Below are 17662 nucleotides of genomic sequence, written 5' to 3' on the forward strand. Positions count from 1 at the left end.
TTTTTAAAAGCCTCAGGAATCTTTTGCAGGTGTTTAGAGTTAATTAGTTGATTCAGATGATTAGGTTAATAGCTCGTTTATAGAACCTTTTCATGATATGCTAATTTTTTGAGATAGGAATTTTGGGTTTTCATGAGCTGTATGCCAAAATCATCAGTATTAAAACAATAAAAGTCCTGAAATATTTCAGTTGGTGTGCAATGAATCTAAAATATATGAAAGTTTAATTTTTATCATTACATTATTGAAAATAATGAACTTTATCACAATATGCTAATTTTTTTAGAAGGACCTGTATACGTCTACATACTGTATGATTGTATATGCCAAAGACTGACAAGAGAAAACAAGCATGACTTGTAGCACTTCAGTAAAAAAAAAAACTTCCCATTAAAGGTACACGAGCACCCTTATTTTAAGGACAAAACCCCTCAAACTTCATGCGATCGGGAGCTGTTTGTAGGATATTAGCACCCAACTGTATTCAGTGTAACTTCGGCAGCTTCATGGCATCTAGATAAAAAAATGTATCTCTCTCTCTCTCTCTCTCTCTCTCTCTCTCTCTCTCTCTCCTCTCTCTCTCTCTCTCTCTTTCTCTCCTCTCTCTCTCTCTCTCTCTCTCCTCTCTCTCTCTCCCTCTCTCTTTCTCTCCTCTCTCTCTCTCTCTCTCTCCTCTCTCTCTCTCTCTCTCTCTCTTTCTCTCCTCTCTCTCTCTCTCTCTCTCTCTCTCTCTCTCTCTCTCTCTCTCTCCTCTCTCTCTCTCTCTCTCTCTCTCTCTCTCTTTCTCTCCTCTCTCTCTCTCTCTCTCTCTCTCTCTCTCTCTCTCTCTCTCTCTCTCTCCTCCTCTCTCTCTCCCTCTCTCTTTCTCTCCTCTCTCTCTCTCTCCTCTCTCTCTCTCTCTCTTTCTCTCCTCTCTCTCTCTCTCTCTCTCTCTCTCTCTCTCTCTCTCTCTCTCTCTCCTCTCTCTCTCTCTCTCTCCTCTCTCTCTCTCTCTCTCTCTCTCTCTCTCTCTCTCTCTCTCTCTCTCTCTCTCTCTCTCTCCTCTCTCTCTCTCTCTCCTCTCTCTCTCTCTCTCTCTCTCTCTCTCTCTCTCTCTCTCTCTCTCTCTCTCTCTCTCAACATTTTACATTTGCTGAGTACAATTAATGGTATAATTTATCATCATCAAATACATCTATTTTAAGTGTAACCATAAACATATATAGTCATTAAACCCTTTCAATTACAAATTATGTGCTTAGTAGTTTTGGTTTGATATTAACATTAATGTACTACCTTTTGCAATACAATATCGTCCAATGACGGCAGCCAGTGGTGCGTTAGAAGCGTCTCTGCGCATTCTGTGTTTTCAGTGTGGAAAAGCAACTGTCATAATACAGAAGGAGAAAACACCGGTGATTAGCGTGACACAGATGTTTATTTGCAGGAACCGGAAGCACAAGCAGCAGAGAGTCACTGGACATTATAATGGCAGTCAGATACACTGTAAAAAATAACATCTTAAAAAAACGGTCAATGACTGTCAGCTACGGCTGCCAAATGAAAACCATAAAAAAAGTAAAATATCCTTATTTAAATAAAGTGCAAAAAACGTATACAGAAATGTGCCTTAAATGTTTTACAGAAAAACACTATTATTTTAACGCTATTTCCTGAATGTTTACGACCAAACACCTTCAATGTAAAAATAAAAAAACAAAAAATAAAATAAAAAATAAAAATAAAATCACTGTCAGCAATGGCTGCCGTACAGAAACCATAAAATGATGCATAAAAGCAGTTTCACAGAAAATCACATTACTGTCTTAAATCCACAAGTGAGCAACTGCGGCAAACAATACAAAAAAAACAACAACAACAACAAAAAAAACTCTGTAAAATGGGTCATGACATGGTTTTTGTTTTTGTTTTATTATGTTCCCTTTGGTATAATTATAGTATTACTATAGTTTTTTAGACAAAAAACGTTTAAAATTTAGTGATTTATGACCTTATCCTCTGATTCAAACAGTCGGTTTTTCAGGCAATTCGAAAAAGAAATATTTCGCAAAACTGCAATGGAAACAGTTTTTGTGTCTCATTTGGAGATTAATGTTCCCTTACGAAGGGAACTCAACGATGCGTCCATCGACGCCATGGGAACGCCCCCAGCGTGACTGCGTCTGAAGCATCTATGTCAACTAGTCCAATGGAAAGAATGAGCGTCACGGGCGGGTGACGTCATGACCAGGATATGATAAAAGCACATCCGGTGCAAACCGGCATTAGCTTCTGTTGCCTCAGCAAGCGATCTGTGTCAAACTGTCTGTTATATTTACTGTTGTCTGTCTGATATATATATTTATGGAAACTAAACAATTGCACAAACTCTGTGTTCTCCCTGCTCGCGCTATTTAACGAGTAGGGACACACACGAGCTTTGTGTGATGGGTTTGGGAGTAGAGCATGCGGTATCAGCCTCCGAGGGGGCTGATTGCCAACATTGTGAGAAGCTTTCGCTTCGCATGCTCCGCTCCCGCCTGTCACTTTTCGTGGAAAGTGGCCGGGCTCGCAATTCTCAGGGTGACAGGTCCCGCGTCTGCCGAGGCAGCGCGGAGAATGCATTCCTGTGGATCGCGAATAGGATCTCTTTACGGGGTTGGAGACGGGTCCGCGGATCTTATCTCCTCCCTTTCCACGAGGGATCCAGTGCTCTCTCGCCGGTCTCGGAAGCCCGCGCTGCGGTCTCTTCCGCCCGGGGAGAGAGAGAAATCAATGCTTCAGTGCTCTACCTCCGAGGAGGTAGATGTGCTGGGCATTGAAAGTGACACAATCATGGGGGAAGTGAATTTGCCATCTCTTTCCCCAGCGTATGAGAAATATATATAACCTATATATATATATATATATGATAGTTTATATATTATATATAAAATAAAGTGAATATATATAAAATATATATATAAAAATAATAAGCTGGTGGAAGTGTTTACTAAGGCTGTAGATAAATTAAATATTTATGGCCAGCAGAAATAAGGGGGCACTCGTCCTAAAAATAAAATAGATTAAACGAGTTTCCTTCCCTCTGTTTTTCCACCTCCATCACGGGGCCTTCCATTTTTCCCGATCTGCACAGCGAGCTGTCTAGATCATGGAAAAAGCCTTACTCCTCTTGTCTTTTAGCCCCCACATTCATGTATATTCAGATATTTGGGGGTTAAGAGGGTATGGCTATGGGGCAATACCCCGGGTAGAACAGACGCTTGCGAGCTATCTGTCTCCCGGTTCAGTATTGTACCTGAAGGCGTCGGCTTCTCTCACTAAACCATTAAAGAAAACTATTTTTTAATCTAGTGGGAAAAGCATATATGGCAGTGGGTCTAGCATGGGCCTGCTTGCACACCATAGCAGTGCTACAAGCATATCAGGCTGACCTGCTGCGGTATTTGGACAGAAGTGAGGGAGTTTGGCCCGATGGGGTTTGAGAACTCCGTCGGGCCACAGATTTATCTCTCAGGGATGGCAGCCCTTGTGGTCACTGAGAGACACCTCTGGCTCAATTTGATGGGAATCATAGAGAAAGATACAAGATAATCTCTCCCTCGCTATGTCCAACCCCCTGGGGCTGCTGGGCGTGAGCAGCTCCAGCCGTCTAGTTTCTCATACACAACACAGCAGCCAAAGCCTTCAAAGCAGAAGCCGGATCCGAGGACCGTTCTTCACGCTGAGAAGGCTGCGGCTCAAAAGAAAAAAAGGTCCTGATGTTCACGCATCAGGCCTGTGAGGACAGCCCCGACCGAAGTGGAGCGGTGTACACCTCATTTTACGGTGCCCGTTCCATTTCGGGGTCCTCACGAGACCGTTCTGCCAACCCTGCCACCCTCGGTGCTTCAGGGCGCAGCGGTCTCCAGCGAGTCGCTGATGCTATGCTGCGGCACAGCATCGGTTTCGCGCCCTCTGAGGGGGGCCTTAGAGCGGCCAGTTCAGGTAGTTCCTGCCATTATGTTTCAGGCTCCGGAATTGGCTGTCTCGATAACACCAGAGACCAGCCTCGAGAGGCTGGTTCCCTTAGTAAATTTTCTGGCAGCGTGGAAGCTTCTGCCGAATATTTCTCATTGGGTCCTGCAGATTGTAGAGAAAGGATACAGAATCCAGTTTGGTTCTCGTCCTCCTCGTTACAACGGGGTGCTGCCCACAGTGGTGCATCCCGAGCAGGCTCTGGTAATGGAGCAAGAGGTAAAGGCCCTGTTAGCAAAGGAAGCTATAGAGCAGGTGTACTCACCCGACATTGCGTCGGGTCTTTACAGTCGTTATCTCATTGTTCCAAAAAAGGATGGAGAGCTGCGTCACATACTAGATCTTCGTCTGTTGGAGTGTTTGGTGCTGGAACTCAATTCCAAAATGCTGACACTCAAGCAGATCGTGACTCAAATCAGATCCGAGGACTGGTTTGTCACGATAGATCTAAAAGACGCATACTTCCATATCTCCATCCTCCCTCAGCACAGGAGGTTCCTGAGGTTTTCTTTGGGGCAAAGAACACCAGTATCAGGCACTTCCTTTCGGTCTAGCTCTATCACCCCGCACATTCACGAAGCGTGTAGACGCAGCTCTGGCCCCGCCAGGCTGCAGTGCATATGCATTATGAATTGCATAGATGACTGGCTGATTCTAGCGGAATCAGAACAGTTAGCGGTTCGGCACCGAGGTGTCGTTCTCGCTCCTATGCAGATGTTGGGGTTGAGGCTCAATGCCAAGAAGAGTGTGCTTTCTCCAGTACAGAGAACCACTTTCCTTGGTGTGGTATGGGATTCAGTGACGATGCGGGCCACTCTGTCGCCCGTTCGTGTAGCTGCTATCCTAACAGCCACAAAAGAGCTGAGGCTAGGCCAGTCACGCACTGTAAAACAGTTAGAGAGACTGTTGGGTCTTGTGACAGCAGCGTTCAACGTGATAACTTTTGGCCTGCTGTACATGAGACCTTTACAGTGGTGGCTCAGGACCAGAGGGTTCTCCCCGAGGGGAAACCCACTTCGTATGATCAAGATCACGCGGCGGTGTCTCCGCACCTTGGTTATATGGAGGAAACACTGGTTCTTAACCCAGGGTCCGGTGTTGGGAGCTCTTTGCCATCGAGTTGTGATCTCGACAGATGCTTCCCTCACCGGCTGGGGAGCGGTATTGGAAGGCCGCTCAGCTCAGGGCTTGTGGAGGAGTCATCATCTCTCTTGGCACATGAATTGCCTAGAGATGATGGTCGTCTTCAATGCGTTGAGACATCTCCTCCCAGACCTGAGGGGCCATCATGTGTTGTTCTGGTGACTGTTAGGCCTCAGGGCAGCAGCGTCCAATGTGATACCCTTTGACCTGCTGTACGTGAGACCTTTACAGAGGTGGCTCAGGACCAGAGGGTTCTCCCTGAGGGGAAACCCACTCCTTACGATCAAGATCACGCGGCAGTATCCCCGCGCCTTGGTTATATGGAGGAAACTCTGGTTCTTGACCCACAGACAACACGTTGGTGGCCTCTTATTTTGGTCCCTCAAGAAATTACGCTGTCTGAGGGCAGTGTATATTCCGGGGGGGGCCAGAATATTGGAGCAGACACCCTGTCGAGGCAGGGGCTGAGGCCAGGGGACTCCACCCCGAGGCGGTGGAGCAAATATGGGAGTTTTACGGCCAGGCAGAAGTGGATTTGTTCTCGTCTCAGCATACGACGCACTGTCCACTCTGGTTATCCCTCACTCAACCAGTCCCCTCGGGGCTGGATGCTATGGTGCAGACGTGGCCGAGGCTACGTCTGTACGCATTTCCCTCCGTTGCTCTGCTCCCAGGAGTTCTGGAGTGAATCCGCCAGGATGGAATAAGCCTATTTAGTAGCACCACCCTGGCCGAGCTGAATTTGGTTTGCGGACCTAATTTTTCTCCTCGACGGACCTCCCTTGGAGACCTTCTGTCTCAGGCAGGGGATGCAATATTGCACCCCCGGCAGGGGATTTGGGAACTGTGGGTTTGGCCTCTGAGGGGGCCCAACTCATAGAGAGTGGTCTCTCAACCGAGGTTGTTTAGACCATTCTAAGCTCCAGAGCTCCCGCTACGAGGAAACTATATTCACTATTTCGAGAGTTTTTCACTTCTTGGTGTTACCAGCGTCAGTGGGATCCGGTTAACTGTTCAGTAAACACAGTATTCGAGTTTCTGCAAGAACGCTTTGTATCAGGTCTATGTCCTTCCACGCTTAAGGTATAATATGTGTGGCGGCCATTGCGGCTTTCCACGCCCTGGTGGGTAGTACATTTTTGGGTCGAGACCCCCTGATCACTCGTTTCCTTCGTGGCACTTTGAGGCTGAGGCATGCAACTTGCACTAAGGTGCTGGCTTGGGACCTTGCAATAGTTCTAGAAGGCCTATCTGGGGCTCCCTTCGAGCCCTTAGATTTGGTCTCAGAGAAGTTCCTTTCTTTTAAGACTATTTTCTGCTAGCTATTTCGTCCCTATAAGAGTCAGACCTTCAGGCCCTTTCGGTCCCCACCTGCCTTGAGTGCACCGGGATGGCCAAGGCAATCTTACCCGAAACATGGATATGTTCCAAAGGTGCCTACCATTATTCCGAGGCCTATTGTGCTGCAGGTTTCTGTCCTCCCCCATTTTTCGGACCAGGAAAAGCTGAACCTCTTGTGCCAGTGCGAGCACTGGACACTTATGTTCATCGGACTTCTCTGTCGAGAAAATCCAACCTATTGAGCATATAGATAGTCGAGACTATTCTTCTTGCTTGTGAGTCTTCTGGCCAACCATTTGGTGGTCAGGGCTCATTCCACTAGGAGTATGGCTTCTAAGCGTATTATCTGGAGTTCTCTCCAAGACGTTTGTGATGCGGCGGGCTGGTCCTCACCGCTCACATTCATGAGGTTTTACAGCTTGGACCTGGATGCTGCCCCAGGATCCCAGGTGCTTGGTGCAGTGTGACAACAGGCTGACACTCAGGCATTTGAAAGTCTGGCGCTTTGGGTATTCTCGTTCCCATGGCGTCGATGGACGCATCGTTGAGTTCCCTTCGTAAGGGAACGTCTCAGGTTACTATTGTAACCATAGTTCCCTGTGAACAGGGAACGAGACGATGCGTCACCCTGCCATACTTCCTGCATCCCTGTGATCGGCTTGCTTCGGCAATTTTCGAAGCTAATGCCGGTTTGCACCGGATGTGCTTTTATCATATCCTGGTCATGACGTCACCCGCCCGTGACGCTCATTCTTTCCATTGGACTAGTTGACATAGATGCTTCAGACGCAGTCACGCTGGGGGCGTTCCCATGGCGTCGATGGACGCATCGTCTCGTTCCCTGTTCTCAGGGAACTATGGTTACAATAGTAACCTGAGACGTTCATCCTGGACCCTGTATACTGCACATCTCTGTCCTTTAAATGAATCATTTTATACACATTCTCTGCTGTGGAGATTCAACTGATGATGATGATGATGATGATGATGATGATGGTGATGAAGATAGTGGTGAGGATGATGATGATGATGATGATGATGATGATGATGATGATGATGATGATGATGAAGATAGTGGTGAGGATGATGATGATGACGATGATGATGATGATGACGATGATGATGACGATGATGATGACGATGATGATGATGATGGAGACGATGATGATGATGGTGATGGTGATTTTGCTTCTGGAACTTTTGTATAATAAAACAATGAAACAATGAATTTCTAAAAGAGTTTTTTTTTTCACACACAGAACTTGACACACTTTTCTCATGATACTTGTTGCTGATGTCATTCACACATTCACTACCCATAATTCATGTTTGTTGACACACAGACACTTAGAAAACAGAATCGTGAGCTGTTAGTTTGAGTTTCCAGAACTGAAGCCTGTGTTTCACACTGAATAATACACAGAGTTACTGATGAGCAACATTAAATTAAAAATAATCCTGTTTAAACCTGCTTAAACAGAATCAGCTTCAAACCTTTGTTATTTTTTAAGAAACATGACACACAACATACAGTGATCTGCATCTGTACCTGTAATGATCAGGACTCGTGTGATGAAGATCTTGTGTCCTTGATCAGACTGAACTCCACACCAGTATTCTGAATCTTCTTCAGTCACATGACTGATGTGTCCCGTCAGGAGCTGCTGTTCTCTGTCATCATACAGCTGGATCTTTCCCTCATCCCTCCATCTTCTGCTCTCCTTCACAGACGTCTCTTTAGCACAGAGATCAGCTCCAGATCTCCAGCACAGAAACTTCACATCACGACTGTGGGATTGTGGGTATTTGCAGCTGATGTTCACAGATCCTCCAGCAGAAGCTGATAGACTGATGCTCTTCACACAACAATCATCTGTTTAAGATACAAATAAAGTGCAGCAATGTTACAATCACCAGATATATTCATGGATCCTGTCAAATAATGCAGAAATGACTGAAAGCAGCTCACCCGTCTTAATGTCCAGATTAAACTCAGAGAAGAAACTGTAATCTTCAGAAACTTTGACTATAATCTTATATTCTCCAGAGTCGTTCTCATTCAGATCTCTGATAAACAGAAGTAAGAGTCCTGCAGATCTGTCATTATAAACGGAGAATCGTCTGTCATGTTTCCATTCTGCTCTTCTGTTAGTGTTTATTACAGTAAAACACTGATCTGCAGTTTTACAGACGCGTATCACAGGATTTGTGTGTTGAATCTCATATTTGTAGTTTATAATGACGCTTCCTCCTGAATATCCCGTCACACTACTGATTTTTTGACCTGTTCAACACAAACCCAGATATCAGTGTGTAAAAAATATCAAGTCACTAATGATACTTCATCTTCATTTAATAACAAACACGTCTTTTATGAGTTTCACATGTGAACGTCAGTGATTTCAGTCAGTGTTTAGTATCGTGATGTTGTGGAGATCTTCATGGGTTTGAGGATCTCAGTTTCTCACCTGTTAAAACCTTCAGATTCACTTCAGTGTGGGGATCTATTCCTGTTCTTTCAACTGCACAGTAATACGTCCCAGAATCCTCTTCTCTCAGATCTCTGATGGTCACAGTGAAGACTGATGAACTTGTGTCGTCATACAGAGAGAATCTTCCATCATTAACCCATGTATGTTTCTTATCAGTCTTGATTGTGTCTGTGCAGACTGACCACTGTCCTTTACAAAAATACTTTTTATTTCCTTTATATTCTTCATCATATTTGCATGTGATCGTGACTCCTCCTCCTGAATATCCTGTCACACTCATGGAGCTCACGACGCCTACAACAAACCAGCATGTTCACAAAAGACTTGAATCTAATATTATTTAAATGTGATTTCATGCTATCAGATGAAGTTAAAAACGCTTTGATTAATATTTGAGTAGATTCCAACCAGAATCATCAGCAGAGTGAATGTGAAGATGGTCATTATTCTCAGTCTTCACTCACCAATTTCTGAGTAAGATTTACTTTATAAATTGTATCAGCCCTGTCTCTGTACAGCATAATATTTTTTAACTTTTACAACACAGTCCAAATAATTTATTCAAGTTGTTCACATATAATTATTATTTTTTGACACAGACATCAAGAATCAGCCTGTGAATCTCAACAATGGTGGCAATTATAAAGCATGTTGCAGTGCATTCTGGGTGCCACCAATCAAAACTCATTCATGGCTCCCATCATTCATTGCTGCATGAATACATAATGAGCTTATGTTCAGAGGTAATATCTGTTTGTCACCATTGCTGAGATTCATACGCTAATTATTCATGTCTGTGTGTGCCTACCTGAAATACTTCTGAAGAAGGTTTTTTTTTTTTTTTGTAATTGATTTGATCCTTTGGATTTCATTGAAAAAGCTATAAATGGTATGCTCAACAACGACAGTGCTGCTATAACCCATAAGGTAAACTTAACTCAAAAATTATGTTCTCAATGAGTTCAGTGATTCAGGTAAAGTAATGATTATGTTAAAACACAACCAACACCATCAGAATACCTTTTTTTGTTCATCTGGATGTTATAACTGAATTACAGCAGCCAAACAAAATCTAAAGTTAATAATGTAAGGGTCAAGAGGCCAACTAAACTAAACACCAATCACCATAATGGTGACCATTTCACATTTATTTTCTCCTTCAGGGATTCTGCTGGTTAACATCAAGTGTCTTCAATAATACTCAATCATCACTCAATTAAGCACTTAATTATCTCATTCACTTCAACACTGGTTCAGTGTTACTATAACACTCTGAGAGTGTGGACTCATATAAACACTGAGGAGTGTTAATTTAGCACTGGGGATTTTGCTGTGCGCAAGAACAGAAAACTTTGCACTTATCAACTTCACGTTGGTTAAGATATAACAATTTGTTGCTCGAAATGCCAAATGTTATTGTTAACCGTTGCACTGTGTTGAATCCAGCCTCTCTCCTTTCTACGGAGGATGGCGAGGAACATCACTGTTGTTTGACTGCTATTGACCAAATATGAACACCATGACCGGACCTTGCAGACACACTGCTCGAAAACTGTGAGAACATGTTTGTAGACGGCTCTGCCTTCAAAGACAAAACAACAGGCTCAAACTGTGTAGGTTACGCGATGAAGACTGAATTTGATGTTCTGGCCTCAGGGCCATTGACCAAAAATTACTCTGCGCAAGCCGCTGAACTTGTGGCTTAACAAAAGCCTGTAAATTAATGACAGGAAAATGTGTAACGATTTACACAGATTAACACTATGAATTTGGGGTAGCTCATGATTTTGGGGCATTGTGGAAACATCGAAAATGTTTGAAGTGAGTTGGTCGTCCTATTCTTCATAGTGTCAAATTTGCTGGATACTATGTTTGTTCAGTTTCTGTAGGAAATTGAAGAGCAGACACAGTTGCAAAAGCAGCTGCTGGACAACCAAAGGAGATTGAGTGTACACTGTTATCTAAAAGTAACCTTGATTTTTCTGACTCCTTACAGGGAATGCATAGAACAAAGAACTTTCTTGCAAGAAAATACATAACCTTTAAAGTAGGGCTGGGCGATATATCGCACGATATTGTAATGCGCATCTCGTCAGTAAAGCCGGTTCCTTGATTAGTAGTAAATCGCCTTCACCTGCTTTCAGATGGAGCGGCATTTACTACACAGCACAAACTCCAGTGTTAAATTAACACTCAAGAGTGTTAAAGTTAATGCGATAATTAAGTGATTAATTTAGTGATGTTTGAGCATTATTGAAGACACCTGATGTTAAGTTCTCGCAGCTGGCTGCGTTCCTCATCAACTCACGAGCCGAGTGATCCACCCCTAAGAGTTGTAGGCCTACACTTAACAAGCAGAATCACTGAAGGAGAAAATCTCAAATTGTAAGCCACCGTTATGGCGATAAGTGTTTGCTTTAGTTGGGCTCTTGACCTTTATACATTCACTTTAAATTTGTTTGTCTGCTGTTATTTATTTATAGCAGTCAAATGAACAAAAAAAATGTGATCTGATAGTATTGGTTATGTTCTGGCCTAAACATGCTGTGATCTGAAAACGAATCTTATTGCAGTAGTTTGGTATAACTTGTTGGCAAAAACTTTTTGATTCTACAGCATATATGAATATAGGTATGTTTCCTATAATCAAAAATATTTAATAAACATTGTTCTGATCAAAACACTTTCAAATAAATGTATTTAGAAACACAGAGATCAATAATCAGCCTGTGAATCTCAACAATGGTGACAATAATAAAGCATGTTGCAGTGGCTGCCACCAATCACAACTCATTAATGACTCCCATCATGCAATGCGATATGAATAAATTATGATCTGAATTTTCTATGCAATTTAATTTTCCTAATTGAATATTCTGTTCGTCACCATTGTTGAGATGCATAGACTGAATCTTGAAGTCTGTGAGTGCCTTTAAGAGAGCATTTTTTTTTTAGAAACAACTTTTAAGAAATCCTTTATTATAGCTAAAAGTCTGGATATTTATTCAGAATCACAGTTATGCTGTAACCAACAACATAAATCAAAAATATAAAGTTCAAATGATGATTGTCATAATTTAACCATCAGATCACTTTTTTCTTTGTTCATCTGGCAGTTATAACTCAGATACATCAGCCAAACAAAATCTAAAGTTAATAATATAAGGGTCAAGAGCCCAACTAAAGCAACCAATGATCACCATAACGGTGGCTTACAATTTGAGATTTTCTCCTTCAGTGATTCTTCAGGTGTCTTCAATAATGCTCAATCATCACTCAATTAATCACTTAATTATCTCATTAACTTCAACACTCTTGAGTGGACTCATATACACTCCCAGGAGTGTTAATTTAACACTGGAGTTTTTGCTGTGTACAAATTACTTATTCTTTTATGTTTTGTAAAAACCTGCTATCATTACTAAACAACATTAGTTGTTTGTACTATTTAGCTGAAAGATTCATTGCACTAATCAAGTTTAGCAGAGATTACTTGGTATGTTTAGTTTCATAAGGAAGGGGAGGGGTTCAAACACCACATCACAAATGTGGCAGAAACCACTGGTATTCAAAAACCTGCCTGGTCACGTGAAAAGACCCGCGTCTAACGTGCTTCCAAGGGGCTCTACACCTGGCTGGACGAGCACAGGCCTTGGTAACAGACGGTATTGAGAATTAACAGAGGTTTAGATGTTGATGAATTATTGTTTAATTTAATTGAAAAATATTCACCATAATGGTGATAAGTGTTGGCTTTAGTTGGGCTCTTGCCCCTGACATTTGAAAATTAGTTATTATTTGGCTGTTTTACCTGTGTGTCTTAAAAGGCACAATTGTTAGCTAAAAAGCTATAGTAAAGTGATTCAGTGATGACTGCACATTGATGTTGTCATCAATAGAGATTAAAAGTCTTGAAAATGAAAAGCTTCATGTTGCAGTGCATGCTGAGTACCTAATAATACACCTAAACTCAAAAAATATTAGAATGTGAACTAATGATTTTCAGTATAGACTACTAATGTAAACTTGTTTTATCTACTGCACCTACATAAGATTATATGTTAATACAACTCAACATGTTTAGTTTCAGCTTGTGTAAAAAGTTAGGGTTCCATGTTAATACAACTCAACATGTTTAGTTTCAGCTTGTGTAAAAACTAAAGTGGTATAAGGCAACGGGTTTCCACGCGATTTGCGAGTAAAGTCAACTAATTCGGGTTAAGAGTGTGCGATATGGCTCAGCTTGTCAGTTAACTAAGGCTCTTTGTAGTAAATGCCGCTCCATCTGAAAGCAGGTGAAGGTGATTTACTACTAATCAAGGAACCGGCTTTACTGACGAGATGCGCATAACAATATCGTGCGATATATCGCCCAGCCCTACTTTAAAGACAATTGGTACATGTTTGTCTTTTGTCTTGTTTGTCTTGTTTGCAACCACAATATCCTTAGCAAAGTCATGGAACTCCAAGCTTGTGTCTGTGGCTGGAGCAAGGCGACAACGGTCAGGGGGTTGAAGATTCATCAAGGGAAAATGAAATGCTTGAGGGAGAAGGAACAAGGGCCTCGCATTGATCAGTACTTCTTACGAAGTCAGTCAAGTCAGTCGAATGAAATCCAGCGACAGGAAGCAAACCACAGTTCGCAGGATATCAGCACCCCCGTCATAGAGGAGATGAGGGTTTGCACAGTTAGTGATGAACACAGTGATACTTGTGAAGCTGGTCAGACTAGTCAGCATAAGAGAGAAAAGAACCTCAACGGGCATAGGCCTGGAGTTAGATGGCCAAGAGCTTGTGAGAAAACTGCATGGGACACGGTAAACACAGATCTATGCTTTGCATTGGAAAGATTAACTGGTACAGTTGAAAAGAAGCTGGATAAATTTGGGGACATCATTTACGCATATGGAAGTGAGAGGTTTGGTGTGGAAAAAAGGAAGGAAAAAGTACAAACTACTCCTGTATTGTCTAGACGGCAGCAAAAAATTGAAGGGTTAGTTAGAGAAAGGAGACAGCTGAGGAAGCAATGGAAAAGAGCGGAACAAAGTCAGAAGGAGGGACTCAATCTCTTACAAAGGGCCATAAAAGATAAGCTTGCAACATTACGCAGAGCTGAGCGTCTACGGAAACGCTACAAAAAGAAGGAGCGTGCGAGGGCTAATTTCTATAAAGATCCATTCAAATTCGTAAAGAAGTTATTCACCAGTGAGAAGAACGGCACTTTAAAAGCATCTAGGGTTGAGCTAGAGAGATATTTGGAGCAAACACATACAGATGCAAAAAGGCATGAGCCTATGTCAATTCCGTCAGACATCCCACCTGTCAATTCACCAGAATACCAAATGGAGGTCTGTGCACCTAAGTGGAAAGAGATAGAGCAGGTTGTGAGAAAGGCAAGGGCTTCATCATCTCCAGGGCCTAATGGAGTTCCGTACAGAGTGTACAAGAGTGCTTCAGGAGTTCTATGAATTCTGTGGAAATTGATAAAAGTTGCTTGGGAAAAGCAGGTTGTACCTAGAGCATGGCGCAGAGCAGGGGGAGTCTTTATACCCAAAGAAAAAGATGCTACAAGCATCCGTCAGTTTCGCCCTATTTCACTATTAAACATCGAAGGCAAGATTTTCTTCAGCATTATTGCTCAGAGATTGTCAACCTACCTATTAAAGAATGGCTTCATTGAGACTTCAGTTCAAAAAGTGGGCATTCCAGGATTCTCAGGATGCTTAGAACACATCAGTGTTATTTGGCAACGAATTCAATCAGCTAAAAAGGAGAGGAAGGAGCTCCACGTGACATTCCTGGATTTGGCTAATGCATGGTTCAGTGCCGCATGAGCTTCTTTGGGCATCATTTGATTTTTTCAGGGTACCGACGTCGATAACAAATTTAGTGAAAGCCTATTTTGGAGATTTGCAATTTAGTTTCTCAACTCCAGAATTCAGCACTACATGGCAATGCTTAGAGGTTGGAATAATGGCAGGATGCACCATTTCTCCACTGGCTTTTACCATGGCAATGGAAGTAATCATTAGGGCATCAAAATGGGTAGTAGGAGGAGAGCGCTTGGCTTCTGGGATGCGACTACCACCAATCAGAGCATACATGGATGACGTGACAACCATGACTACAACGGTAGCCTGCACTAATCGGTTATTGGGGAAGTTAACAGATAATATTGAATGGGCACGAATGCAATTTAAGCCCTCTAAATCAAGGAGCATCTCAATAATTAAAGGCAAGGTAGTAGATAAAACATTCTTCATTAATGGTGAGGCAATACCAACAGTTTCTCAGAAGCCAGTGAAGAGTCTAGGGAGATGGTACGATGGGGATCTAAAGGACAGAGTTCGAGTGGGAGAAGTTAGACGACAAGCAGTGGAAGGGTTGAAGAGCATAAACAGCTGTGCTCTACCAGGCAAACTGAAACTCTGGTGCTTTCAGTTTGGTCTACTGCCAAGGTTGCTGTGGCCACTGTCTGTGTATGAGGTTTCTTTGACAACAGTGGATAAGCTGGAAGCGTTAATAAGTTCATACATCAGGAAATGGTTGGGAGTTCCACGCTGCCTCAGCAGAGTGGGACTTTATAGTAAAGGAGTATTGCAGCTGCCAGTCTCTCCTTTAACCGAGGAGTTTAAGTGTGCCAAGGTCAGACTTGAAATTACTTTAGCAGAGTCACGCGACAAATGTGTAAGGGAGGCAGCCCCTGTGTTAAAAACTGGTAGAAAGTGGTCAGCAAAGAAATCTGTAGTAGAGGCAAAGGCTGACCTTCAAATAGGGGATATCGTGGGACAGGTACAGCATGGAAGAGGGGGTTTTGGGCTCAGTTTAGCTCCTCCTAAATGGCACAAGGCAGGCCCAGCTCAAAGGAGGAAGCTGGTAGTCAACGAGGTGCGAAAGCAGGAGGAGAGGATGAGATGTATAAAGGCCATTTCCCAGGCCAAGCAGGGAGAGTGGATGAGATGGGAGAGTGTGGAACAACGCAAAATGGGCTGGCAAGACCTTTGGTCAATGGAAGAGAGTCCTTATTAGGTCAACATATGATGTTCTCCCATCACCGCAGAACTTAAACCTCTGGGTAGGAGAGGATCCCTCTTGTCCTTTGTGTTCATCACCTGCCACATTAAGGCACATTTTGACAGGATGTAAGGTGGCTCTTAGCCAGGGTCGGTTTACTTGGCGCCATGACCAAGTATTGTGATGTTTGGCTTTAGCACTGGAAGGCAAGCGTAGTATGACCAATAAGTTGCCGCCTGTTCTAGCAAAACATTACACGCAGAAGACAAAATTCCTCCGCCCAGGCGAGCAACCACCAAGAAAAGGTGCTAACACCAATTCTCGCCCAGGACAACTGGAAGCTGCTAGGGACTGGAAGATGCTGGCTGATCTTGATCAACGGCTTATTTTTCCACCTGAGATTGCCACCACTAACCTACGACCAGATATTGTTTTGTGGTCTGGATCAGCACGCATTGTCCAACTGATAGAGTTAACAGTGCCATGGGAGGATGCGGCAGATGAGGCATATGAGAGGAAGAAACTGCGATATGCTCTTCTGGCCACTGAAGCAGAACAGCGAGGATGGAGAGTCCAGGTTCATCCAGTGGAAGTGGGTTGTCGAGGTTTTGTGGCACACTCTATAACCCGGTTCCTCAGGGACGTCGGATTCAGTCGCCAAGAGTTGCGTCGCACAGTAAAGAACTTATCTGAAGCAGCAGAAAGGAGCAGCAACTGGCTGTGGTTGAGACGGAAAGATTCTAGCTGGCTGTGTACAGGCCGCCATGCTACGGTTTCTTGAAAACTTGAAGAGTCTGTTGGTTTATTTGTATAGGTTGTATAGTATTTACAGTCATTACGTTCCTGTGTATATTGCGTGAATGACGGGTGGTTGGGCAGATATTGTGTTTTGTGGTAGGTGGTATGCCATACGGAACCGTTGCCACTGAAACTGCATATTAACGCACCAGTGGGGCTCGACAGCCTTATTCAAACGGGTTGGCGCGTATGGTTGGGTTGCGGAGAGATTGTGAGATTGTGGTTAGGTCTCAGTAGCAAGAGGGAAGTAGAGGTCAGTAAGCTGGGCTGAGTTGAGTGGGGGACGGAGGGGGGTGACTCTGGGACGCCAGAGTCACTGTCGAGCCCTCTTGAGGCGTCGTGGGCTAGTTGACGAAACACTGAGGATGGAAGGTGCCCACTTGAAGACCCTAGAGATGTCCCCTACTCAGCTCAATCCAGACGGTTGTCATGGGGGGACCGCACTGTGGTTGTAGCCGTTGTGTGTGCTGACGCGTGTTAACACTAGACAGAAGGAGATTTACATCACCATATGGAAAGAAGCGTAAATGGATGTAGAAGCATAGGTTACTGTAAAGCTATGTCTTAGTTGGTGCTTATCTTTGCGAAAGCCGAGTACAAATCAGCATGAAGTTTTAACATCTACTCTCGTGTAATGGAAATCATCATATCTGCATGTGATGTTGACTCCTCCTGAATATCCTGTCACACTCATGGGGCTCACGACACCTACAACAAACCAGCATGTTCACAAAAGACTTGAATCTAATATTCTTTAAATGTGATTTCATGCTATCAGATGAAGTTAAAGGCTCTTTGCTTAATATTTGAGTAGATTCTATCCAGGAATCATCAGCAGAGTGAATGTAAAGATGGTAATTCTTCTCAGTCTTCACTCT

At 43.3% G+C, this 17662-nt stretch overlaps 1 protein-coding gene across 1 annotated transcript in view; it reads right to left on the bottom strand.

Moving 5' to 3' along the window:
- Positions 1-8196: 8196 nt before the first annotated feature.
- The window catches only part of LOC143702842 (CMRF35-like molecule 3), a 19403-nt gene continuing 9937 nt past the window's right edge, over positions 8197-17662 (bottom strand). Inside the window, exons 2-4 of the mRNA XM_077196738.1 lie at positions 8949-9266; positions 8643-8764; positions 8197-8353 (exon numbers count right to left, since the gene is read on the bottom strand). Coding sequence (XP_077052853.1) covers positions 8339-8353; positions 8643-8764; positions 8949-9266 — 455 coding nt within the window. The 3' untranslated portion in view covers positions 8197-8338. The remainder of the gene's footprint in view (positions 8354-8642; positions 8765-8948; positions 9267-17662) is intronic.

Source organism: Siphateles boraxobius, unplaced genomic scaffold, assembly GCF_051911475.1.
Source record: "Siphateles boraxobius isolate OS27281-9 unplaced genomic scaffold, OSU_SipBor_1 352, whole genome shotgun sequence".
Lineage (NCBI taxonomy): Eukaryota > Metazoa > Chordata > Actinopteri > Cypriniformes > Leuciscidae > Siphateles > Siphateles boraxobius.